This window comes from Sinocyclocheilus grahami, unplaced genomic scaffold (genome assembly GCF_001515645.1).
Source record: "Sinocyclocheilus grahami isolate Dianchi unplaced genomic scaffold, SAMN03320097.WGS_v1.1 scaffold1176.1, whole genome shotgun sequence".
Taxonomy (NCBI): Eukaryota; Metazoa; Chordata; class Actinopteri; order Cypriniformes; family Cyprinidae; genus Sinocyclocheilus; species Sinocyclocheilus grahami.
In genome coordinates this window covers 88729-116010 of record NW_015506355.1, presented here as the reverse complement: position 1 = coordinate 116010, position 27282 = coordinate 88729, and the positions used below count along the sequence as shown (strand labels likewise).

Genomic DNA, 27282 nt, shown 5'->3' with positions numbered 1-27282 from the left:
ATTGACATACAGAAAGTGTTTTCCTGAAACAGGTTAAGCCTAGTCTTAGACGGATAACTTTTTTGTCACATGTAGTCCAGGACTAGATTTAATCTGTGTCTCGGAGATGTCACAGTGCGTGGGATGGACAGACGACTACAAGCCGACAACACTGCAGATTGACAGAGGCTGGTGTGAAACACAAAGCAGACATCATTGTAATGTTCAGCTGCTAGCAACTACAGTGTCAATCCAAACCTGAAGATGAAGAGCAAGGTGAGACTCTGAACATCATTCAACGTGACGAGAGAGGGGTTCTGACCAAGCAACTATGAGCCACAGGACGGGACAGAGCGAGACGTGACGCTACAGGGTGAGTGGTCCTTGTGACCCTCAAAAAGCCCCTCCTTACCTCTCTCGCTCCAGGAGTAGGTGGTGATGTGATGCTCATCATGAGAGTACATACTGACTCCATGTAACTGCTGCAGCATGGCTCGTCGGGATGGATAACCTATCCATCAAATGCACACACACACGACACCCCAACGGCCACAGTCACAGACATGTACATACAACCATACGCGACCACGACATACAAAATGACACAAATGTCAGACGTAAACCAAAATACCAAAAATACATGACCAGAACATCACGGCGTACAGAGAGTGACAGAAAAAGAGAGAAAGAGAAAACCAATAAACCAATATGCCAGAAAGAAAGAAAGAAAAAAGGGTCCTGACAGGTCGATATTTTTTCGAATACCTGCCCACAACATTTCAGTAGATTAGATAGCCAAAAAAAAAACACTAAATGAAACAAAAATTAAAACCGTCGACAGAATGAAATCCATTCTGGGCTGTGATGTGTGTGTGTGTGTGTGTGTGTATGTGTGTGTCTGTGATCACAATAATTAATGGGACAATTCACTCAAAAATGAGATTTCTTTCATCATTTACTCACACTAATGTCGGTCCAAACCTATAATACTGGCTTCAAAATGTTAAAAAACTTGTTGAATGGTGTATTAGTAATGGGAAGATCAGATAATTTTAGGATCTTTGAATCTTGTTCAGCAAAATGAACAAATCTTTATTCAAGTCATTTCATTCATATGAAGAGAGTTATTAAAAATAATTAAAATGTTACATTTCCAGCAGCCAAATTTCTCCAACACGTCTACTTGCGTCAACTTTCACCATATTCCAAATGAGAAAATCATGACAATACCAGCTAAGACAAATTATGAGAAATGATTAATGATTAAATTACTACTCAATTGTGTCTTCTTGTCTGAGTGGTTCATATTCTGGGAGCTTGTTTCCTCTAGCCTGTTGCCCTAAAGCAGAACCTAAAATATAACAGTCACACTAAAATATCGTTGTCACCCATGTAATCATTTCTGTTACCTTTACATAGCCTATGCGGCTTTCATGTCACAAAAGAATGAATGTCTATAAGACCAGAAGACTCGAGAGGTGAACAAAACATTTGTTTCCTTCTGTTTACCATAAAAAAGTCTATCGAAATGAATGAATAGCTCATGGGAGACCAATCACTTTAGCATATAATATGATATATATGAATACTTTTATGGTATAGAGATTTGTTGACTTTTTTTGGACATTTCTAGTCACTGTGTGCTTTCACAAAAAGCAGCATGAACGTTCTTCAAGATATATTTTTTTATGTTCCACAGAACAAATAAAGTCTAATGGGTTTAGAACGACATGAAGGTGAGTAAATAATAACAGAATTTTCATTTTTGGGTGAACTATCTAATTAACAGTGACCAAGACGGGACTCTGATGTCTCACAGCATTCATTTCCCAAGCAATATAAGGCAAAGCAAACTGAACACAAACCCACAAATCCACTCTCACACAGTGCAAAATGGTCACACATAAAATCACATATAGGTTTGTTTGAAGACACGCAAATTGACCTTTCTAACAACATCACCTGTATCTGCGGGAACTGAGAACATAATTAGTCATATCCATCCTGTTAGCCTGTTAGTGTGAATATTTCATGATATAGATGTCTGAGAGAACTGATCTGCTCGCTCGTTCACACTCTCTCTGGGACTCTTTTGCTGAGGTCATTGACTGTCAATCACTGCAGGGGAGCCAAATGACACCTGTTATTAGAAACAGCAACAACACCCTCTCTCTGTGGGACAGGCAAACGATTCTGAGGAAATTAATTTTCTTCTGTCTGTTGTGGGTTCCTCAGTGATTCACTTTTCTGATCCTCTGTGTTTATAGTTTGTGTACACACATAAACGTTGCTTAGTCTTATAGACCTTAGTCAGCACCATATTTAATTTCTGACAGCAATGAAAACAAGGCTGTGAGTTATAGAAGTACAGGTTCAGTGTTCAATGGATTGTGCTGTTGTTTACCAGCTTACCAATTGTTCAGCTGACAACACATCTTTCAAAAAGTCTTCCAGTAGACAAAAACTCCATAAAACTGTTTGAAAATTATGAAACTGTTATGAAAATTTCATTTAATCTAGGACCTTTATACAGCGCATGCCATTGTAAACACTGTAGTCTATCTCTCACTACCTTGTTTTTAACCATATAAAATTTAATATGGCATCTAACTTTTTCTTTTAACAAGTTAACAAATGATTCTTGTTAAACTAATCAAATGAGTGTGTGACTGAATGATAGACTCACAAAAAGATGCCCACTTATCGGCACATACTGTACTTCCGTTGTGATGTAACCTGCAGAAAATGCTCTAAATGAATCAGTGAATGATTCTTTTTTGGTAAATGGGATGTGACTCAGTAGATTTTAATGGGATAATGGGATGTCAAGGAGACAATGGGATGATTGAAAGTCCCATTCACTACCACTTATTCATTGATTTGTAACAAATTTCTGTAACTGTCCTTATTTTGCTTAAATCAAGTATGTGCATATGTCTTTCCATCCTTAATGCTGTTTATATGGGATATGTATCCCAACTACCTGCAGCTCTCTCTTCCTGTAGCGTGTCTCATTAGTGTCAGCCTGGCTCTCTTCGCTGCTAATTGACCTTTAATTATCCCAGCGACCCCACTGCGGCACCACATGCATGTTACTGTAGCGATAGGGACGCACACCACGCGTTGAGACCAAAGAAGCAGTAGGCAGTCCTCTAACGGACAATAACACTTTACCAAGTGTGGAGAAAAAAATGGGCCTGTCTATATCTAGACAGACGTGGATCTATTCGAATACCGCAATATTATTAAATAAAAAAAATTCAAGCTGAGTCTGTGCAGAAGAGTTTCAGAGATGACTATTGCGCTTTCAAAACTGCCCAGGTGGAAATAAAAAAGAAAGAAAAAGGGGTGATGGGAAGTGGTACTATTTTTGTAAAAAATTTTCTCAAAAATGAAATCAAATAGAGATTATTAGGTTAAGGCAATATCAGTGCACAGCACGTCATTCTGGGAACCATCCAGTCACTGTGAAAACCTTATGAACTCTGTGACACTATTTGTACGTTGCTGTTCGACTTGGGCTGGTTGTCCTGGTTGGCGTCCTTCACGTAAACAGGATTATGGACACAGATGACGGCACAGGAGGAGACACTGCCTATCGCTGCGATTGGATTAGTGAATGACAGGAAGTCGGTGCCCAAGCGAGGATATGATCTAAGTGATGCGTTACCGCTGTACAGATCACGCTAATATGAACAAGACATCTGCTTTTGGGACATATATGACTGACAAGGGCAAAGAATTGACATGAGATAAAGACATACAGAAGTCATGTTTGCTGTGAGCAAGCCCACGATAACAGTTAAAGGAGTCATACCACATACATAATGGACCTAAATATAATAATAATAATAATAATTTTTTATTCTGAGGTTCAAGGATATGAGAAGCAGCAGGCAGAGAAAGATGAGAAAGGGATACATTTGTTTTTTCATGATATGACCATATTTAAATATGGAGGTGATATGAAGAAACACTTGAACATACACACATATTCTGATTATGTGTTTTGTAGAAATGTGTTGTGTTGATAGTGATTGGATTGTCCATGTATTTCATTTTGGTAAATTCCCTTCTAGTGATCCAGATGAAACAGCTGCAATTTCATTTCATATTATGAAAGATGCTCGAAGAGAAATAAGTCCACAACCATAATCATTGCGTAAACTCCAACCTAAACTTGCGAAGAGACTGCCAACATTCATTTAATTCACATCATCAACCCACCTGTCAAACGACTGTGTAGAGGTAGTAATTAAAAGCATTAAAAACAAAAAGTATAATTAGGCTCACAGCGGTGTCTGCCTCAGCCTCCATGTTTGAAGCACAAATATGGTCTCAAACATAAAAGGGACAGAAGATCCCCAAAGCTTGAAAAGCAGAGTCGTTTTTTGTGAGTCACACTTTGAAAGGTTTGTGCCATTTCTTCTTCTTTTCGTTTGACTTTTGATGACTTTTGAAATGCTGGTTAATAAAATAACACACTTATTTCATCAACGTTTATCCCATTCATCCTAATACTGACTTTAATCAGGATAGATGGGATTTAAGTTTAATTAAAGTTTATGACGCAAACCTATTACGAGACCACAAAAACATTCCACCAAAATTTCAGCAAAAATGCAGTATGGTAATTGGTGCATAAGATACTCTGTTACCCCTTTTCCACCAACAATGTGCCAGTGCCAGAGCCCAATCTGGTCCTGTTTTGATATAAATACAAGGACATTAATTGTAAATACAAACCTATTTGACTTAATCTTTTCCCTGAAACACATAAAGGAAGTGTTAGGAAGAATTACTGCAGTCACTATTGTAGCAGCACACACCTAATGATGTGACAAAATTCACCTACTGTGCTTAACTTGCATGTTGAGGTTGTTTCCTTTTTAAGAATGTTATGCTTGCATTTTGGTTGGAGAGCATTAAGGTGATTCAGTCGGTTCACGTTTTTTCATTCAATTAAACAGACAACTACCTAGATGTGGCGACCCCAACGTGCAAAATGAGTCTCCGCCTGGGCGACCCATGCTGCAGCTTGCTGTTCCCAAAACTCTGGTATCTCGAGAGTGACTAAATTGGCAATCACTAGTCAAACCACAACAACAACAAAAAAATATTTGGAGATGTCCAAGAGCATCAGGTCAGCACATGTAGGTGTTAATGCAAACACAAGCAACATGGAAATTGGATGAAAAGCAGAGAACCGGTTAAACCACTTTAATGGACTCCGACCAAAAAGCAAAAGTACATCTCTTAAAGGGGAAACAACCTCATCCCACAACTTAACATTCTTAAAGGGGTATGAAACCTCACAAGCACAGTATGTGAATTCTATCACGTCTTGAGTATATGTCGCCACACTATAGTGAATTTTACTGCATGGAAAAATGGTGCAATTAAATTAAATAGTGACTGAGGCAGTCAGTCATCTCCTTTAAGTTTCCCCAGAGGAAAGTCAATTGGGTTTGGAGCAACATGAGGCTGAGTAAATGATGAAAGAATTTTAATTTTTGAGGGTACTATCCCTTTAAAACCAAGAGAAAAGACCATGATGTACCATATTTGTTTGTGGGCAGTTATAGCATTGTTCGGCTCTCAAATGTGGCTCTGGCGGTGCTGGAAGAGGTCCACAGATCCCCTGGTCGAGCACCGGCTCAGTGGAAAAGGGATATGCATCCTGTGTGGCATGACAGGGCTTTAGTAATCACCAATCTCTCCAAAAGAGTGGAAAACAAAACAATAAAACAAAGAAAAGGCAGTGAAATCAGTGTCAGAAAACATAGCAATAAAACCCCATACCCTCCTCCTTGTATCCCTTGATGAGTGTTAAACATGCATAAGGGGAATGGGCAGTGGGGGAATAGGGGAAAAAAGGGTAAATGGATTAAAGGGATAAAGGAGCTGGAGAACAAGCACACACCTTCGGTGAGGGAGGACACAGGCAAAGAGACCTCCATGCATGCGGCGGACTGGGCCTTGCGGAAGGGCGGTCGGCCGGGCCCCCTGCGGGCAAGGCGTGGCCCTTCAGGGCCCCCCGGGACTCTGGCCCTCCCAGTCGGACAGGGCTGGGAGGTTGGGCTAGTGCAATGTCCATTCACATGATCTGTAACAACGGGCATAGCATTAGCAAAAAAAACAAATGAGATTGAAAATAGAAGAGTGTGTGAGAGAGAAAGAGAGGTGAAGAGGGCAGTGGGATGAAAACAATGCAGCCGCAAAGGAGAGAGAAGCGTTAAGAGTAAGAGGAAGCAGTCATATAATAGCAGCTTTAATCAGCCAAAAATCATTCTGATTTGAAAAGGAAAATGGAAAGGGGAGGGGAAAGGGAATTGGAACGGAAAAAGGATAATGGAAAGGGAAGAAAAGGGGGGAAAAGAGAAGGAAATGAAAAAGGAAAAGAAAAAGGCAAAAGAAAAGGAAATAAAATGGGAAAAGAAAAAAAATAAACAAGGAACAGGAAAAGGAAAGGAAAATGTATAGAGAAGTAAAAATACAAAAAGAAAAAATGAAAAGGGACTAGAGAAAGAACATGGAAAAGGAAAGGAAAGTTGCAGGTAATGGTAGCTGTTCAAAAAAATAAGCATTCAGAGAGGCTTTCTCATCCCTTCTCAACTAAGACACTTGAAAGGACGAAGGTGGAGGAATTGATTTTACAGAAAAACAGAAGCTTCCCTCTGCAGTCTGTTTATGCAGGAAGTTGAGGGAGGTCTGGTTGAGTATGCAGGAAAAGACCCAGATTCGAACTCCCTGCATCTAAAACAGCACATTTTTCAACAACACCTCCAACACACCTGGATCAAAGTCTTACTAGCATCTACCTGAGAGAGACATCCTGTAGCCAGAAGCTCTCAGATGGAAGCAGCCTGTTTATATGTTCCACAGTATCCTCTAGGTTATGACTGACTCCGGACTATTTTGACATTCTAGCTGTACATTTCCCTCCCTTCCTCCATTTTATATCTATCAGTCATTTTCATGCCAACGCAGCCATTCAAATCCACGACTGTCTGCTGTCATTTCATATCAGTGGGATTTCTACTCAGTCATTTTTATATCACACAGTAGACTTGGCAACCAAAACTTTGACACTGACTCATGGTGCAACAAAGCACTATTAAGAACACCATCTGTAGTACGTTTGAGAAACTATCATCATTTTGAAGACTACATTAGTTCATATTTTCTTGTATGCACAAGTTTTTATAATACTAGTTACACACTAACATTTAAAATTTTGGGGTCAGTAATAATTTATATATAAAATATTTTATGGTTTTGAAAAAAATAATTAAGCAGCCCTATATTCAACAATGATAAGAATAAGAAAAGTTTCGTGAGCACTAAAATCAGCATGTTATAATGATATAAGTATCATGTGACACTGAAGACTGGAATAATGGCTGCTGAAAATTCAGCTTTGCCATCACAGGAATAAATGATATTTTAAAATTGCTTACATTTGAAAACATGTCATTTAAATTGTAATAATATTCCCACAATATTCCTGTTATACACTGTATCAATCAAATAAATGATGTCCTTTCAAAAACATTTGAAAAAATCTTACCAATCTTACGAAGTTATGAATGATAGTGTATGTCTATGTTTTATTTTTGTAAAAAACATATTGCTACATCAAACACATTTTACATTAACTCTCATGACACTAACTAAAACACAATTGAATGTGGTAACTGAGCAGGAATACAGCATCTTCAGATGATTTTCCTGCAGGACTGATATTCTGTTCATGAAAGTCAGAGAACATCATCTTAGAGTCAGGATGAGAAAGCCCAAAAAATGGAGCCCAGTCCGCAGATGTCTTTACATCTGTTTTCCCTGGCCTGCACCAGGGACAGAGTTTCTAAATGAGCCCAGGTTCATGAAAAGATACAAGGTTTAGGATAGTAGAAAATATTACAAAAGCCCCGGTGCATTCAAGGGGAGACAGTTCCAAGCACAAAACTACAGAGAGCCTACCTGTAGACACACACCCTAACTCTCTATTTGAGCCACACACACATACATTACACTCACACAACACTCATAAATTGGCTTTCTAATAACTATTGATTTTTTTATGTCCTTTTTCTGTTTCTATGACCTAAACCTTCAAGATATTTTCATATTACAAAATGACCCAAGACCCGCTTTCTAAGTTCTAATATTTTTCCAAGCACAAATCGAAACCTTCGAGGATTAGAAACATGTGTAATCACTCATGGCCCAGATGGTCTATTTTCCTTTGTAATGCTGCACAGCTTGACCTGTTGAAGGAACACTTTCATTATTAGACATTAGGTCAAGTTTGGCACAAGAAATTGGAGAGGAAATTGTTCAGCCCTCGGCGAGAGGTGTGTTAGTCACAGCCTAGCATGAAACAAAAAGCCAGACAAGAGGAAAGAAAAAGGAAAAGAGAACAAGGAAAGATATTCAGCGAAAGAGACAGAGTGAGTATTTCCGTACAAGGCTGAAGAATGATCCAAGTCACGATGAGGCAAGCTCACTTGCAGAGAATGATCTCATTACATTAGTGAATGTCGATCAGAGGTAGAAGATGGTCCAATCACAAATGAGCAGGCTTTTCATAGAGTTAGAGAATGGTCCAATAGGGTTAGAGCATGTTCTGAGGTATAGAATGACCCAATTATGATGGAGCAAGGTCTTTAAGACGTAAAGGATGAACCAGTCGCGAAAGAGCAAGATTTCAGAATGATACCTTTCTTAACTTAAGAATGAGTATGTTGAACAAACCACCTTTGTAAACACTTGCAAAATGTACATTGAGAAGCATAATAACATTTTTTTAAAAGGCCACACGCAGAGATGTGAGGAGGGAAATTTTGAGCCACGTCATGAATTCAAATGAGAAGAAAGTGAAAGAATAAAAATGCATTAAATATGAACTGTAAAATGCAAAGACAAGGGGCTTCATCATGTCATTCTCAACAGGATGGAAACAGAGAAAGTTGATGCATCGAACGCAAGAATAAGGAAAAAGGTCTGCTCGCTTTCGGCCTACCGTACCAAGATCAGTCTTAAGATCTGTGGGTAGACTTAACTTTCTGCCTGGTCCCTTGACTGAAACAAAAATAGGACAGAAAGGGGCAATTAATCCAGTTAAGAAAACAAAACAAAAGGCAAAATAAAGAGATCAGCTCAAATTAAAAGAAAAAAAGAAAATCATTTAGTGTAACACATGCAGGTGTACACACTGACATGTAATGTTTCATACGACAGTCATGCCTGATCGCACACTGCCACCAGATAAACAGATGTGTCTGTTTTTAGACAAGCAAACACATGCATGCAGAACGCATCTAAGTTCAGACGCATAACTAAAAAAATCTATTTTTTTAATTTCCGTTTCCTTCCATGTTGATAGGGGAAAAAAAATGCATGAATCAATCAAAATAACTGCAAAATATACAGATTGGATCTACTGTACTATATTGAACAGAAACCACAAAAACCGCACAGAAACCAATCACGTGTGTGCATGCATACACAATTGGTAAAACAAACACAGAGGTTCAAATTAAAGTGCAATCAGATAAACAAAGTGAGGTCAACATTTTGCAAGCATTTTGCACTGAAAAGGTTAGAGTGTATACTGAGCGGAATGTCTAATATGGCAGGATTACTGCTGAAAAAAGTATGTATGAGTGGATCCAAAATACTAATTCAACATCAGTTTCCAATGTTATGCAGGCAAAGAAATTTAATAACCAGGCATGGTATCCCAAAGAACATCTCTCAAAGTCTCTATTTATATGATGTACTCCAGAACACTAAAACATGTTGATCAGAATACTTCCCAAGATGACACTCTCCTCCTAAGCATCATTTCGATTAAATGATTTTAAAGTAGGGTTTGATATTAGAATGTCATTTTCAACAGGGTGCTAATGCTTTTCCACTTATGGATTCCATGAAAAGGTTTGATGAATGCAATTTGCTTTCCTATGTTGACCAAAGAGGTCTATAATATCTGGAGAAAGCTATACATTAGCACTCCCATTCATCTTGGCTGGAGCAAGGCCACCGTTTAGAGACCTTTATGTTACTTGCAAAAATTTTACATTTTCATTTTGAATGGAAGATGGTGTACTTGTGGCATTAACTGACCCCTGCTAACTGGATCATACTAGCAAACCAAACCAAGAGCCATACATATATATATATAGATGGAGATATATCATCCTCTCTCTCCATCTCTTCGGAGTTGGATGAGATTTGAGCATAAGACAATGCGGAAATTGCTCCTGAAAATGGCAGTAATTAACATTCTGGGATCAATAACCTGTGCCTTAGATGTGGAATGCTTCCCATTACTCTCTACACTGAAAAAATCAATCTGTGCACACATGTGCAGGTGTGTAAACATGAAAGAGAGATCCACAGGAAGTGTGGGCTACCTACATTTTGATATGAGAGCAGCACATTAAAGGGTTATTTCACCCAAAAATGAAAATTAGCTTGTGTTTTACTCACCCTCGAGGCATCCTAGGTGTATATGACTTTCTTCTTTCAGACGAATCCAGTCGGAGTTATATTGAAAATTATTCTGGCTATTCCAAGCTCTATCATTGCAGTCAGCGGGTGTTGCAGTTGTACAGTCCACAAGCTGCCAAATAAAGCGAGCGCATCCATAATAAAACGTGCCACAGACGGCTCCGGGGGGTGAATAAAGGCCTCCTGTAGTGAATCCATGTGTTTTTGTAAGAAAAAATATCCATATTTCAAACATAATAAACACTTTTCTCTAACTTTCATTATCTGTCATATGTGGAAGCCGTTCCGGCGGATGACGTAGCACGTCGGCGTTGCGTGATTAGTGACGAATGCGGAGAGAGAACAAAACAAAACGCCGGTCACAAATTAGAAGTACAAACCGAGGATTTGCAAAGAAAAATGTTGGAGGATTTCGATATAAACCAAGAGGAGACTGTTTTCCTTTGCTAAAATAAGGAAAAGTTGCTTCCTTTGCTCCTATAAACAAACTTGCGAGACTAGCATATCTCAGAGGTGCGCGCGCTGCGTATATGTCCTCCGTCATTCGTCGGAACGGCTTCCGCATATGACAGATAACGGAAGTGAGAGAAAAGTGTTTATTACGTTTGAAATATGGATATTTTTCTTACAAAAACGCATGCATTCACTACAGGAGGCCTTAATTCACCCCCCAGAGCCGTGTGAGGCATGTTTTATGACGAATGTGCACGCTTTATTTGACGACTTGTGGACTGTTCAACTGCAACACCCGCTGACTGCAATGATAGAGCTTGGAATAGCCAGGACCATTTTTAATATAAATCCGACTGGATTCGGAAACTATATTCTCCCTGTGTGTGTTTTGTGTTTATAGACTGAATAAACCCATGTTAGACATCTTTTGTTACTGTTATCCAGTGGCACAGCTACAATGGCAAACATAACAGCTGGCATCCGCTGATTTCAACGTCAGACCTCAAGTGGCCACCCTGTATTATTGTTTTTTCCATAGGCACAATTTCAGGAGTCGTTTAGCTGCTCGTTAGAACGTTCCGAGCAGCATGGCTTCAATCCCATTGACTCCTCTGTGAGCCTGACTCGGATGAACGGTAATTTGGGATTGTTTTTGGAAACATCTCAAAAAATGTCTTCTGCTATCCTGCACTGCAATTTGCATGAATTACCGACTCCTTTGCTTTCAGCTCACGTCATCTTCCGCTAATTCGTAGAGGCGGATATACTTCAGGAGTAAAGATGCCGACGCCAGACTCTACGATGAATTCAAAAGAATTTCATTCTCAGAAGCATGCATTAGCATTTTTGAGCCACAGTGTTGTTTTTGCTGAAATTAAATGTCAAATCTTCAGCATCTTCCTCTCTTGTAAGCCTTTCATCAAAAATACATTCATTTACTTCTGTCTGGCAAAAGAATACGTCACTACTTAGCATCACCGATTTGGTGACCTTTGTAGTGACCCAGTATTTTTTTTTTAAGTGAGCCAACGCTTAAGGCCATTCTCATGCAGAACATTTTCAAAAGTGAACAAAAGCATTATTAGCATATAATTCTCATGCTTGTAGCCATTCTCTCTGCCATGCTCTCGGAGACAAAGCTTTGCAGTCTGGCACATTTGTGTAGTTATATAAATCCATTTACATTAGTTGCATCTACACAACTAACTATAAGTTTAACATTTTTGGTATTTGCTATGCCTTACATAACAAGTTTTAACAACACTTCATCAATGTACAGAATAACTAGAGCACTAATCATTGATAAAATAAGTTAACCAATTAATTAATTCAATTTTAAGATATTGTAAATGTCTTCAAAAAACAAACATGTGCTCAATAACACACATACTGTACAATCATGGATGGCGGAGCTACTGAGGGCCAAAGAAAAACCCTTGAGAGCCTGTTGGGGTCTAACTAAAGCAAGTTTTTTCTTTTACAAATTGTGTTTGTCATGCTGTACAAAATGAGCCCAGTGAGATCTTGCAAAAAAGCTACATGTTAGAACTGATTTTGTTAATCATACTCAAGCAAAATTTAAATAGTAGGGTACAATGGGGCTGAAGGTGCATTTAATTAAATTTTCTTAAACATCCACATTTACTCTGCATGTGGAAATTTGGCTGATTTGTAGCAACATGTTTTTTTAAACAGTTTTCTGTTTTAACTATTTAACAGTTTTTCAATAACTGAATATAAAAGTATGTTTTTTTTTTTTGAAAAAGCGCCCCTACTGTTGGGACCAAAGGTACAATAATTGACGTGAAATATCTGGCTGAGTTTTCCATTTTGAGATTAGATTTTACTGATTAGTATAATTTAAAACATATTTCAAAATATGGTATTAATCATATCATAAAATCTATTTATTGTTACTACCGTAGTCATATTAAATTATTAAAAAATCTCCTTCAAACAGTGAAAAAAGCTTTCAGAATTTTTGACTTTTATATTTTGTACTTTTAAAATGAATGTATGTATGTTTTAGGACATTTAAATGATTATTTTTATTGAAATGCACAGAAAATGGTACAAACTTTGCTAAAGTGATTGTTTTGAACAAGTATTAACTTAAATATTATGCAAAATATTACTTTTGCTATAATATTTGTATTCGAATAAGGGTATAAAGCTTATCACCTCATATATTTGTATGATTTCTAATAAAACCAAACAAACAAATTTTATGATTTTGTTTCCCATTTAATGTGTTGTTCCATAAATATTCAATAATAAATATATATTATTTTATTTTATTTTTTGTTTGCAAGTATACATTATGAAAGGACTGAATAGAACATTTTATTAATGTTTTAATGTCTTTAGCCCTGTTGTACCCTGTGGCTCACACCCAAACTGGCCATGCCAACAGTGCTAATGCTAATGTTTGGAATGAAAAAAATAAAAATAAAACGGTGAAAAAGAGGACTACTGCTCATTTTAAAGAGCAAACAAAATTTTGAATTTGAATTGAATTTTGAAATTCAGTAAAATTAAAAGAATCCCGTGTCAAGTCAGCCAACGGAAACTACATGTGACAAAAATGAAAACAGAATTCATTTACATGTAAAAAAACAAACAAACAAAAAAAAAACAAAAGTGTCATCTGACCCTACTGGACCTCAACGATCAACGCTCTGTCTGGGCTACAGTCACAATATCACCCCTCTCATCAACACACACAATACATACTACCTACTACCATGCCTCGATCACACACATGCCTACAATAGCCAAACGTGAAGCACACTTACACATACTCACATACGCACTCACACACACCTACACCTACACCTCAGCAGCACAGAGCGTAGCACAGGGCACTACGAGCGTAAGGCTACTTCTACTGCAGCATGCTACCCCCAAACAAACACCCACACACACGCAGACGGAGAAGCACATGAGCCGTTGGCTTGCTGTGTGTGGGTGTTTTTAAGGGGCTGGACACATTCTTACCATTGTCCAACAGGTAAAAGACAGGACTGTAGTGGCAGGACCGGAGGTTGGACACAGGTTCCCCTGTGCCTCGAGGGTCATTATGGAGGGAAGGGGTGTAGGGTGCTGGAAATCAGAGATCACAGTCATTGTCACATACCAGGCTCAATTAAATACAGCCAAACAGCTTGTTATAGGTCATTGGGATTCATAACAGGACCCTACAAGTGGAGAAAATCACACACAAGGAATTTTAAAATAATCTGATAATAATAATATAACCATATTCTAAAGATTATAAAAAATTATGTTAAAACAAAACAAAAATATATTATTTTTTATATATAATTTAGGCTGGTGGTAATTAAACACTTATGGCGCTTAAATGCTTTCATGCCTCTTTATAGATAAGTTTTAATTAAAGTAACTTTTGGTTGTGAACATGATTTTGAATCTGTTAAGTGACTTATACAAAGAGCATTTGAGGAATCTTAGGCATGCCATTGCATCGACCTTTGTTTAATGTGCATTTATTAGAAAAGCCAGTCTTGACCTTGGAAAATATCTGGTAGAATTTTTTTCAGCAGCAACTGACATGCTTTATTTTTATTTTTTAGTCGAGACTAACAAGTGTATCGCAGGACTCCTGGTTATTCTGCTTTAACGATAATGTCCTTGCTCAGTCTTTTCTGTAATCATCTGCCCTTCTGTCCAAAAGCTTAATTTTGCTCTCATTTAAATACTGTTTCTTGCCATTTCATGCAGATATGAACTCAGGACTGCCCACATTGTTTCACCCATCTGTGCTGCAGCATCAGCTTACATTACATTGACTTGTGCTTTGACTTTACCTGATAACAGCACATCTAAAAACAGGGTTATTATTAATTTGAATGAAAAGCAAATTAAGTGCAATTTCCAGTCTAAAAAAGGCAATGTAATGAACAATACTGCACAAATTATAGCGATCACGAAGAAGGTCCTTATTCTGTCCCAAACGTGTACAGTAAAGTGGATATACAGTATACAACACCCCATCAGTTATATTCAGGTCTATAGTGACACCTGTTGGCGCAGTTGTGTAATTTAGAGAACAACTTTCATTATGTCGAGATCACGAGAAAATTAAGTCGTAATATCAAGAAAACAACTTTTGTTATGTCGAGATCACGAGAAAATTAAGTCGTGATCATGAGAAAACAGCTTTCGTTATGTTGAGATCACGAGGAAATTAAGTCGTGATAAGGAGAAAACAACTTTTGTTATGTCAAGATCACGAGAAAATTAAATCGTGATAATGAGAAAACAACTTTCGTTATGTTGAGATCACAAGGAAATGAAGTTGTGAAAACGAGAAAACAACTTCTGTTATGTCGAGATCACGAGAAAAATAAGTCGTGATAACGAGAAAACAACTTTCGTTATGTCGAGATCACGAGAAAATTAAGTCGTGATAAGGAGAAAACAACTTTTGTTATGTCAAGATCACGAGAAAATTAAATCGTGATATCAAGAAAACAACTTTCGTTATGTTGAGATCACGAGGAAATTAAGTCGTGATAACGAGAAAACAACTTCCGTTATGTCGAGATCACAAGAAAAATAAGTCATGATAACGAGAAAACAACTTTCGTTATGTCGAGATCACGAGAAAATTAAGTCGTGATAAGGAGAAAACAACTTTTGTCATGTCAAGATCACGAGAAAATGAAATCGTGATATCAAGAAAACAACTTTCGTTATGTTGAGATCACAAGGAAATTAAGTCGTGAAAACGAGAAAACAACTTCTGTTATGTCGAGATCACGAGAAAAATAAGTCGTGATAACGAGAAAACAACTTTCGTTATGTCGAGATCACGAGAAAATTAAGTCGTGATAAGGAGAAAACAACTTTCGTTATGTCGAGATCACGAGAAAATTAAGTCGTGATAAGGAGAAAACAACTTTTGTCATGTCAAGATCACGAGAAAATGAAATCGTGATATCAAGAAAACAACTTTCGTTATGTTGAGATCACAAGGAAATTAAGTCGTGAAAACGAGAAAACAACTTCTGTTATGTCGAGATCACGAGAAAAATAAGTCGTGATAACGAGAAAACAACTTTCGTTATGTCGAGATCACGAGAAAATTAAGTCGTGATAAGGAGAAAACAACTTTCGTTATGTCGAGATCACGAGAAAATTAAGTCGTGATAAGGAGAAAACAACTTTCGTTATGTCGAGATCACGAGAAAATTAAGTCGTGATAAGGAGAAAACAACTTTTGTTATGTCAAGATCACGAGAAAATTAAATCGTGATATCAAGAAAACAACTTTCGTTATGTTGAGATCACGAGGAAATGAAGTCGTGATAACGAGAAAACAACTTCCGTTATGTCGAGATCACAAGAAAATTAAGTCGTGATAACGAGAAAATTAAGTCGTGATCACGGGAAAATAACTTATGTCGAGATCACAAGATAATTAAGTCGTTATCACGACAAAACAAGAAAGAAAGAAAAAAATAATAATTCATGGCCTCTTAGAACTTCCATAGAAAATAGCTTTAACAAGCCAAAGTCTGCCATTTTATTCCAAAAACATTTAAAATATCTTACCATCAAGGCAGAATCCTATTAATTACATTGTTTGAGATGTAGTGAGGGGAAAGTGATGCATGTCCCGTATGACAGCTGTTCGACATCTCTCTCTAAAATTCTACAAAGCCAACAGCTCCCATATGAAACACCCAGGCACATTTACCAATTGTATGATTGTATGATGACTCATATCACATTTATGATTGTAAAGCGCTTTGGGTGTACAGCAATACACAATAAAGCGCTATATAAAAAATGCATCATTCATTCAAACATGAGTGCAATGAAATACATACAGTAAACACAAACAAATAATGTATTAGTATTCTCCTTCCTCATCATTATTTATATTTTCTCTATAGTCCTTCAAACTTTCTTTTTATGCTTCAGTGGCTGATGCCCAGAATCTCCGTCCAATTTTTGGCTGAATTCCCCATCCACTATCATCCGGGCCATTTCCCGACTCCTGTCATAATAGCAGCTTCCACATAAACACATCTGAATTACTCGGCAGCCTGAAGCCAGCACAACAAATCCCAAAGAAGAAAACACACAAACGATACTGTTCTGACAGCCAGCTCTTTACCACAGAACATTCAAGAGAAAAATCACACACATGTGACTCCTGTGCTTCACTACAGGCTTGAGACCTTAAAGGAACTGAAAACGAACGTTCTTCAATACATCAACTTTTCTGTATTCCACAAAAGAAATACATTTATATAGGTTTGCTAATTTTCACTTTTTGGTGAATTATTCCTTCAAATGCTTGATACACAGCCACATTTCAGAAGTAAATCTCATGTCTCCTTTCTTTCTCTCAAACTACTAATGTCAGGCTACAGCTCAGCTCGCCTTCCCAAGCGACTTCCATCTTTCAGGCTGCCTGCTGAGCTGGGAACTGGGAAAACAAGCAGAGGCTTCAACTGCACTGAGACATGAGAGTGAAGTGAGAGAGAGAAAAACAGACAGCAAATTGTGTATTCTTGAGACACCACACAAAATGTGCCTCTGATATTTCAAACAACAATAACTTCAAAAAGACACAATGCAACATTTCTTCCCCTGAGAAACCAAAGCTTTACTGAAATAATTATTCTAAATTAAGAGCTCTATTTAGATCCTCAAGGACAAGCATTTGGACAAGTTGTTGTCATCATGTTCATCCCACTGAGGCGATGCAAACATTGAGTAGACCTCTGTAAACATTATCATATCCTCATAAAAATTCTACACAGGCTATGATGGCTTTAAAGAAGAAAGAAGAAACAAATACATTGGAGGTAAGAGAGCAGAGGAAAAAGCCTCCAGGGACTGAAGACCTGTGCTGTGGGGAAACTGAAAAGAGGACAGAAAAGAAAAAGATGAAAACTGCTGGTTTGATGAAGGTTTGAATGTTTTTGTGAGTGTCGCTATTGTATTGTTTTTGTCGTTAAAGCTGAAATGTGTGACATTTGCACCACAAGTGGAATTTCAAAAATAATGAATGTTATCAAACAGGTTTTTTTAAACACTCCCCCATCATTAGGTGCATTTCCATTACAGGTTTGCGCAAAACTTTTGCAATATTTTATAAATGTTGATAAAAAAACTATTGCGAAATGACAGTGTTTCCATTAACCGATGTTATGTGACTAAAACGCAATTTTTTCCTCTTGCAAAAAGTCACGATGACCAATGTTGGGAGGTTAATGTATGTCGCAGTCACCGCACTAGCCATTATTTTTAATTGAAGGAGCCGTAGACATGTATCTTTAGCAAAGCAGTGTGGAGATTCCTTTGCAATTTTGAGATATATTCCATTTTCGATTTGCCTGAAAAAACACCTAATGTTAGAGTAAATTTAATTTTTGCAATATATATGAGTTTTTGTAAAATTGACATATTTCCATTAGGCGTATTTTCAATTTCCAATTTCAATTTGCGCAATTTGAATGGTAATGGAAACTGTTACTGTTTCCTGTGGGGTGTGGCTATTAGAGACGGGTGTGGTTATATTGGGGTTATTATAGGTGTGGCTAGACATGGGTATGGCTATCAGAACTAGGAGTAGGTGTGATTATCAAAGGTGATATGGCTATTTGAGGTGGGTGTGCTCATGAGTGGGTGTGGCTATAAAAAGTAAGTGTAAGTCAGAGTGATTATCAGAGGTGGTGAGGCAATGAGATGTGTATACTACAAAAAGGCATAGAATAAGTATGCAAATTGAAACACACTCTTGGTGTGATTATGATACATTATATGGCTATTTGATGTGGGTGTGGTCATTAGTGGGTGTGGCTATATTTAGTGACCGTGACCAGTAATGGATGTGGCTATCAAAGGTAGAATTAGGTGTGATTATCAGAGGTGTGTATGGCCAATCATGGGTGTGGCTATCAGAAGTAGGAGTAGGTGTGATTATCAAAGGTGATATTGCTATTTGAGATAGCTTGGTCATGTTTGGGTGTGGCTATATTAAGTGGGTGTGGGCAAGCATGGGTGTGGCTGTCAAAGATAGAAGTATAGACGTATGCTTGATTATCAGAGGTGGTGAGATTATCATAGATGTGTGCGGTCATGAGTGGGTATGGTTACCTGAGGTGGGTGACTTGCTCCTCTCTAGGTCCAAAGACACCTGATTATCAGAAAGCTCCGTAAGGCCTGCCGTGGAGAAACATGGAAGGCACAGTAAGAGGAAGAAGATGACAATAATCACCGAGTTCCATGACCAGCAAACACATTTGCATGCATCAAATCACCAGGACAAACAATGTGGTCTGAGACACTATCATGATCCTGGAGCGATGCAAGGAAGATGTATAGACATCTTAATAGCATAGAATTTTTTAACTTTTAACTAGGCGTATACGGTACATTTATTGCCATGACGTGGTTGTTCTGTCTGTTGTGAATATGAGCTGTTCAACCACTGTAGGGTATATTCACTCCAGAATCAAGCATGTGCACCAATACCAACAACAATTCCATGCATGCGTGTGCATGCAGGAGAGACAAAAATCGCATCGATGTTACTTGGGGCATGACGGTAAAAACATGATAAGGCCTGCACTGCAGAAATATAATTTTGAAAGTGTGTGTGTGAACTAAAGTTTATCTGCAAAGTACATGCTTAGCTAATCTTATTATTAAATAATAACAATAACTTTATGATTATGGTCATATTCATTAATGCAGTGAAAGCCTCATTTTCACAAATGAGATTAATTCTTTTGGCAGAGTATGTTTTTTTTTTTTTTATATTGCATTTTTGGGCCATCATGATTATCAGACACATTTCAGATTTTAAAAAGTTCTACTGTATATAAATTCACTAGTCACTTACTGTACAATAATTTTTTTTAAAAGCTTATTTTTTTAGCAATGTTGACTTAAATTGTTATTTTTATATCGACTTTTTTCCCTACACAAAAAAGTTCTATTTTTTGTTTAAATGGAAAAGTCATGTCATCTTTTTTTTGTTAGTTTTCCTTGAACTATGAGAACGTGGTCATTTTTGATTGGTTCATTACACAAACCTTTGGCACAAATCAATAAAACACTTAGCAAGGAGACAATCAAAGGTTGTAATTGGATGTTTCGATGTATGCAAATTCAGAATATGTGATATTCTGTAACAATTAATTGAATTACTATAAATAATGCTGCATTGACTGTAATATGGTATGGTAATTCTACCTTTTGTAAACTTCATCAAAATAACACATTTTGATAAATGACATCCCATTGTCTGTGCTTTGCCTCCTTGCTGTTGTGTTGCCCCTATCGGCGTTTCACTGGAGACATGACTTACTCTGGTAGGAAGTACGGATCCGTTTCTTTGAATCGGAATAAAAGTTAGACAGGCCGCGCATGCAAAAGTCTGCAACAGCGCCCCCATGCCCCAGCACCGCCACCCACGAGAGGAGACACGGAGCGAGGGAGGAAAAGAGGAGGAGAGAAGAACAAAATAGGCTCAGAGTGACAAAACGCATGTGTCCGCAATCCGAGCAAGACCCAGTGTACTGAGGGAGAAAATGAAGGAATGAAAATAGGAAAATGAATCCTAACCTTTTGCTTTTTTTTTTACTTCTACCGAAAACAACAAAATAAGTCAGAAAACAGAACTAAACATAAGGAAAAACCTTTCAAGATTAACAGCCACCACAGAAGGTGGCACTGAAATTGTACAAACAAACAAACCAACAAAACAAACATAAATATTAACATAAATAGAAATGACTTCTCTCTTCAGTGTCTATCTTAAAGTGTATATGTGAAGATGTATAAGTATTAGTATTATGGATTCATTTTGCTGATGGATACCCTATCTAAACCGAATGACAGCAGGCGGATCACATGCACTGATGACAATAATCACCGAGTTCCATGACCAGCAAACACATTTGCATGCATCAAATCACCAGGACAAACAATGTGGTCTGAGACACTATCATGATCCTGGAGCGATGCAAGGAAGATGTATAGACATCTTAATAGCATAGAATTTTTTAACTTTTAACTAGGCGTATACGGTACATTTATTGCCATGACGTGGTTGTTCTGTCTGTTGTGAATATGAGCTGTTCAACCACTGTAGGGTATATTCACTCCAGAATCAAGCATGTGCACCAATACCAACAACAATTCCATGCATGCGTGTGCATGCAGGAGAGACAAAAATCGCATCGATGTTACTTGGGGCATGACGGTAAAAACAGGATAAGGCCTGCACTGCAGAAATATAATTTTGAAAGTGTGTGTGTGAACTAAAGTTTATCTGCAAAGTACATGCTTAGCTAATCTTATTATTAAATAATAACAATAACTTTATGATTATGGTCATATTCATTAATGCAGTGAAAGCCTCATTTTCACAAATGAGATTAATTCTTTTGGCAGAGTATGTTTTTTTTTTTTATATATTGCATTTTTGGGCCATCATGATTATCAGACACATTTCAGATTTTAAAAAGTTCTACTGTATATAAATTCACTAGTCACTTACTGTACAATAATTTTTTTTAAAAGCTTATTTTTTTAGCAATGTTGACTTAAATTGTTATTTTTATATCGACTTTTTTCCCTACACAAAAAAGTTCTATTTTTTGTTTAAATGGAAAAGTCATGTCATCTTTTTTTTGTTAGTTTTCCTTGAACTATGAGAACGTGGTCATTTTTGATTGGTTCATTACACAAACCTTTGGCACAAATCAATAAAACACTTAGCAAGGAGACAATCAAAGGTTGTAATTGGATGTTTCGATGTATGCAAATTCAGAATATGTGATATTCTGTAACAATTAATTGAATTACTATAAATAATGCTGCATTGACTGTAATATGGTATGGTAATTCTACCTTTTGTAAACTTCATCAAAATAACACATTTTGATAAATGACATCCCATTGTCTGTGCTTTGCCTCCTTGCTGTTGTGTTGCCCCTATCGGCGTTTCACTGGAGACATGACTTACTCTGGTAGGAAGTACGGATCCGTTTCTTTGAATCGGAATAAAAGTTAGACAGGCCGCGCATGCAAAAGTCTGCAACAGCGCCCCCATGCCCCAGCACCGCCACCCACGGAGCGAGGGAGGAAAAGAGGAGGAGAGAAGAACAAAATAGGCTCAGAGTGACAAAACGCATGTGTCCGCAATCCGAGCAAGACCCAGTGTACTGAGGGAGAAAATGAAGGAATGAAAATAGGAAAATGAATCCTAACCTTTTGCTTTTTTTTTTTACTTCTACCGAAAACAACAAAATAAGTCAGAAAACAGAACTAAACATAAGGAAAAACCTTTCAAGATTAACAGCCACCACAGAAGGTGGCACTGAAATTGTACAAACAAACAAACCAACAAAACAAACATAAATATTAACATAAATAGAAATGACTTCTCTCTTCAGTGTCTATCTTAAAGTGTATATGTGAAGATGTATAAGTATTAGTATTATGGATTCATTTTGCTGATGGATACCCTATCTAAACCGAATGACAGCAGGCGGATCACATGCACTTTGCTGTTTTTGTACCCACTGGAAGTTGCTGCATCACAATGTTGCAGTTTGTTGATTGTAATGTAAGCATTTTTATTTTTATGTCGCTTCACACACAATGCAAACTGCAGCACTGCTCATACAGTGGGGTCCAAAAGTCTGAGACCAGACTGAAGTTGTTGGTTTCAAAAATTGATTTCAAACCTGGAGATAAACAAAGTTTTTAGATTTTAAAGAATTTTTATAACAAAACACGAATACTTTCTGCACAATTTTTTCGTCCCTAATCAAATAAGCCTATTATGACCAATTCTCAATCAGTCATGATTAATTTATGTCATGAACCAAAAGGGTCCAATAATTTATTGGCCACTGATAGGTCTTTAACTCATGTAGGTGTACATAAATTTAACGATATTTACACTACAATTCAAAGGTTTGGGGTCAGTGATTGATTGATTGAATCAAAATTAAGAACAAAGAAATCCATCTCAAATAAATGCTTAAAAAATCTATTCATCAAAAAATTCTGAAAGAATAATATTCAACATTGAAATGCTTCTTGAGCAGCAAATCAGCATATTAGAATGATTTCTAAACGAAAATGCGACTCTGAAGACTTAAGTAATGGCTATAATTCAGCTTTGACATCACAAGAATTAATTATATTTTAAATATATTTAAAAAGAAAACTTATTTTAAACTGTGATAATAATTCACAACATTACTATTTTCACTGTATTTTAATCAGATCTATGTAGCCTGTGTGAGTATAACATAACAAAATATAGCATAGAAAACTACTATAAAAATACAAAATTACGATTGCATTTTAATGAGGGAAAATTGCTGTATGCACTTTTTAAAAAATAGGGATGCACTACATTCAAAATTTTGATTATACTGACAATATAATAAAAAACCTGCATTCAAAATTTCAAAATAGAAACATTTTGACCAGTGGTCTCAGACTTTTAGATCCCACCATATATAAAAAGAATGACTAAAAATGTAATCAATGATAGAATAAAAACTGAGTGGGACATCTGCTCCTTTCATCGGATTGGAAAACAGAGAGAGAGTACAAAACAGTCTCTTTATTCACACTGGCCTGAGTGTGTGGGTGAGCGTTAAGACGTTTTCTCTCTTTTTTGAGAGCTTACATAAGCTATGGATCAAAATCACTCTTCGACCGCACCGAACGACCTTTCTGCCCACCTCTGCATCTCCATGTCGGCTCAAAGCCTCTCAGTTTCTAAAGATACGGCTGCCTGAACAAGAGGAGGGAGAGCGACCACTTTGAAGTGAGGAGCCAGCATTGCCGCCTCCCCACAGCTTCCTTTTGATGAAGCTCTATGAAAACAGATCTTCATCTTCAGCTTTCACTTATGACATCTCCTTTCTCTGGATGGTCCATGTGAGTGTGTATGTGCGTGAGCAGTCGGGGTAGGAGGAGAGAGGAGGGCAGGTGGAGCGAAATCTGTGCTGGATTAGTAACAGCGAGTCCGTATGGCAGGTTACGTTGTATTATCTGTTAGGTGTCGTGCTCAGGCAAAGACCAACAGCAACAGAGATACAACAGACGACATGCAGAGAAGGCAACCAGGAATACAGTCTGTCCCATGCAGTTAAAGAGAGGGACTGTATGTGTGTGTGTGTGTGTGTGTGTGTGTGTGTGTGTGTGTTAAATGGACAAGAGACAGACTATTTACAGGCAAGGACAGAAGTTAGACAGCCTGAGATTTGCAAAGTTTGGTTTTGATAGCTGAAATGCTGAGCATGTTTGTAGATGCATGCCAGTGACGTGTGTGTTCACAGCTTTCAAGATTAACAGCCACCACAGAAGGTGGCACTGAAATTGTACAAACAAACAAACCAACAAAACAAACATAAATATTAACATAAATAGAAATGACTTCTCTCTTCAGTGTCTATCTTAAAGTGTATATGTGAAGATGTATAAGTATTAGTATTATGGATTCATTTTGCTGATGGATACCCTATCTAAACCGAATGACAGCAGGCGGATCACATGCACTTTGCTGTTTTTGTACCCACTGGAAGTTGCTGCATCACAATGTTGCAGTTTGTTGATTGTAATGTAAGCATTTTTATTTTTATGTCGCTTCACACACAATGCAAACTGCAGCACTGCTCATACAGTGGGGTCCAAAAGTCTGAGACCAGACTGAAGTTGTTGGTTTCAAAAATTGATTTCAAACCTGGAGATAAACAAAGTTTTTAGATTTTAAAGAATTTTTATAACAAAACACGAATACTTTCTGCACAATTTTTTCGTCCCTAATCAAATAAGCCTATTATGACCAATTCTCAATCAGTCATGATTAATTTATGTCATGAACCAAAAGGGTCCAATAATTTATTGGCCACTGATAGGTCTTTAACTCATGTAGGTGTACATAAATTTAACGATATTTACACTACAATTCAAAGGTTTGGGGTCAGTGATTGATTGATTGAATCAAAATTAAGAACAAAGAAATCCATCTCAAATAAATGCTTAAAAAATCTATTCATCAAAAAATTCTGAAAGAATAATATTCAACATTGAAATGCTTCTTGAGCAGCAAATCAGCATATTAGAATGATTTCTAAACGAAAATGCGACTCTGAAGACTTAAGTAATGGCTATAATTCAGCTTTGACATCACAAGAATTAATTATATTTTAAATATATTTAAAAAGAAAACTTATTTTAAACTGTGATAATAATTCACAACATTACTATTTTCACTGTATTTTAATCAGATCTATGTAGCCTGTGTGAGTATAACATAACAAAATATAGCATAGAAAACTACTATAAAAATACAAAATTACGATTGCATTTTAATGAGGGAAAATTGCTGTATGCACTTTTTAAAAAATAGGGATGCACTACATTCAAAATTTTGATTATACTGACAATATAATAAAAAACCTGCATTCAAAATTTCAAAATAGAAACATTTTGACCAGTGGTCTCAGACTTTTAGATCCCACCATATATAAAAAGAATGACTAAAAATGTAATCAATGATAGAATAAAAACTGAGTGGGACATCTGCTCCTTTCATCGGATTGGAAAACAGAGAGAGAGTACAAAACAGTCTCTTTATTCACACTGGCCTGAGTGTGTGGGTGAGCGTTAAGACGTTTTCTCTCTTTTTTGAGAGCTTACATAAGCTATGGATCAAAATCACTCTTCGACCGCACCGAACGACCTTTCTGCCCACCTCTGCATCTCCATGTCGGCTCAAAGCCTCTCAGTTTCTAAAGATACGGCTGCCTGAACAAGAGGAGGGAGAGCGACCACTTTGAAGTGAGGAGCCAGCATTGCCGCCTCCCCACAGCTTCCTTTTGATGAAGCTCTATGAAAACAGATCTTCATCTTCAGCTTTCACTTATGACATCTCCTTTCTCTGGATGGTCCGTGTGAGTGTGTATGTGCGTGAGCAGTCGGGGTAGGAGGAGAGAGGAGGGCAGGTGGAGCGAAATCTGTGCTGGATTAGTAACAGCGAGTCCGTATGGCAGGTTACGTTGTATTATCTGTTAGGTGTCGTGCTCAGGCAAAGACCAACAGCAACAGAGATACAACAGACGACATGCAGAGAAGGCAACCAGGAATGCAGTCTGTCCCATGCAGTTAAAGAGAGGGACTGTATGTGTGTGTGTGTGTGTGTGTGTTAATTGGACAAGAGACAGACTATTTACAGGCAAGGACAGAAGTTAGACAGCCTGAGATTTGCAAAGTTTGGTTTTGATAGCTGAAATGCTGAGCATGTTTGTAGATGCATGCCAGTGACGTGTGTGTTCACAGCTGAAATTTATTTTACACACAGTATTTGAACATTTGTGGGATTCTGAGACACATAGTGCATGTGTACCTGATGTGGACTGTCGGTTTTTGCGAGGAGAGCGTGTTAGTCGCTGGAAAGGGTCTGCGGATCCGTACAGCTCCAGGGTGCTCATACACAACAGAACGGTTTTCTGCAGGCAGTCCACCACTACCAAACCATTGCAGTTACCTAGAGCCAACCTGCACAAACACACACACACTCACTGATCATACTCAACTATGTTTCATATTAGAAGTGTCAGATATACAAAAACCCATCATAAAGTCCAGTTATGACTAACAATATTTCTAACAATCGCAGTTATGTCTAAATATAATATGATTATTGAATGTATCATACAGCTTTGCTCAGTTTACATTTCCCTTGAAGAATCTTTACGATGTTTATATTTTTCTTTTATTATTTTTGCATGTATTTTTAAAGTGGGATAATAAAAATAAATTGCATTTATTTATTTATTTTTAGCACTGGCCTGATGAAATGTTTGACAAAACAGATAGGACAAAACTGATGCATATAGTCCACAAAACTAAACTGATATATACAAATGATCCTGTTCAAAATTAAATATATAAGGTCAAATATAAATTCTTAATATATTAAAAATCTAAAAAGGCAAAACAAAAAGATAAATAAATTCAAGAGTAAATTCAAATTAATTACTTTCTTTATATGCATCAAAAAATGAAGGATCATGTGACACTGAAGACTGGAGTAATGACTGCTGAGACTGTTGAGATGGCTAAAGGCTGTCGCACAGCGGACGAGAAGTGCAGCGCCATGTCTTTAAATTTATTACACAACGTTTTATAATTATATGAGTGCACGCACACCAGCGGCGCCATTCGGCATCTCTCTGCGGCGCCTAGCAACAACTTTAAACAATGTAAAGACAGACGAGACAAGATGGACCGAACCTCGTCCGGTGTGCAACCGGC

General features: G+C 37.3%; 1 protein-coding gene across 1 annotated transcript in view; it reads right to left on the bottom strand.

The window, feature by feature from the left end:
- Positions 1 to 27282, bottom strand: part of LOC107567636 (syntaxin-binding protein 5-like) — a 50177-nt gene that overhangs the window by 6902 nt on the left and 15993 nt on the right. The window contains exons 12-17 of the mRNA XM_016253346.1: positions 26372 to 26523; positions 19087 to 19152; positions 13948 to 14052; positions 9010 to 9063; positions 5903 to 6085; positions 392 to 490 (exon numbers count right to left, since the gene is read on the bottom strand). Coding sequence (XP_016108832.1) covers positions 392 to 490; positions 5903 to 6085; positions 9010 to 9063; positions 13948 to 14052; positions 19087 to 19152; positions 26372 to 26523 — 659 coding nt within the window. The remainder of the gene's footprint in view (positions 1 to 391; positions 491 to 5902; positions 6086 to 9009; positions 9064 to 13947; positions 14053 to 19086; positions 19153 to 26371; positions 26524 to 27282) is intronic.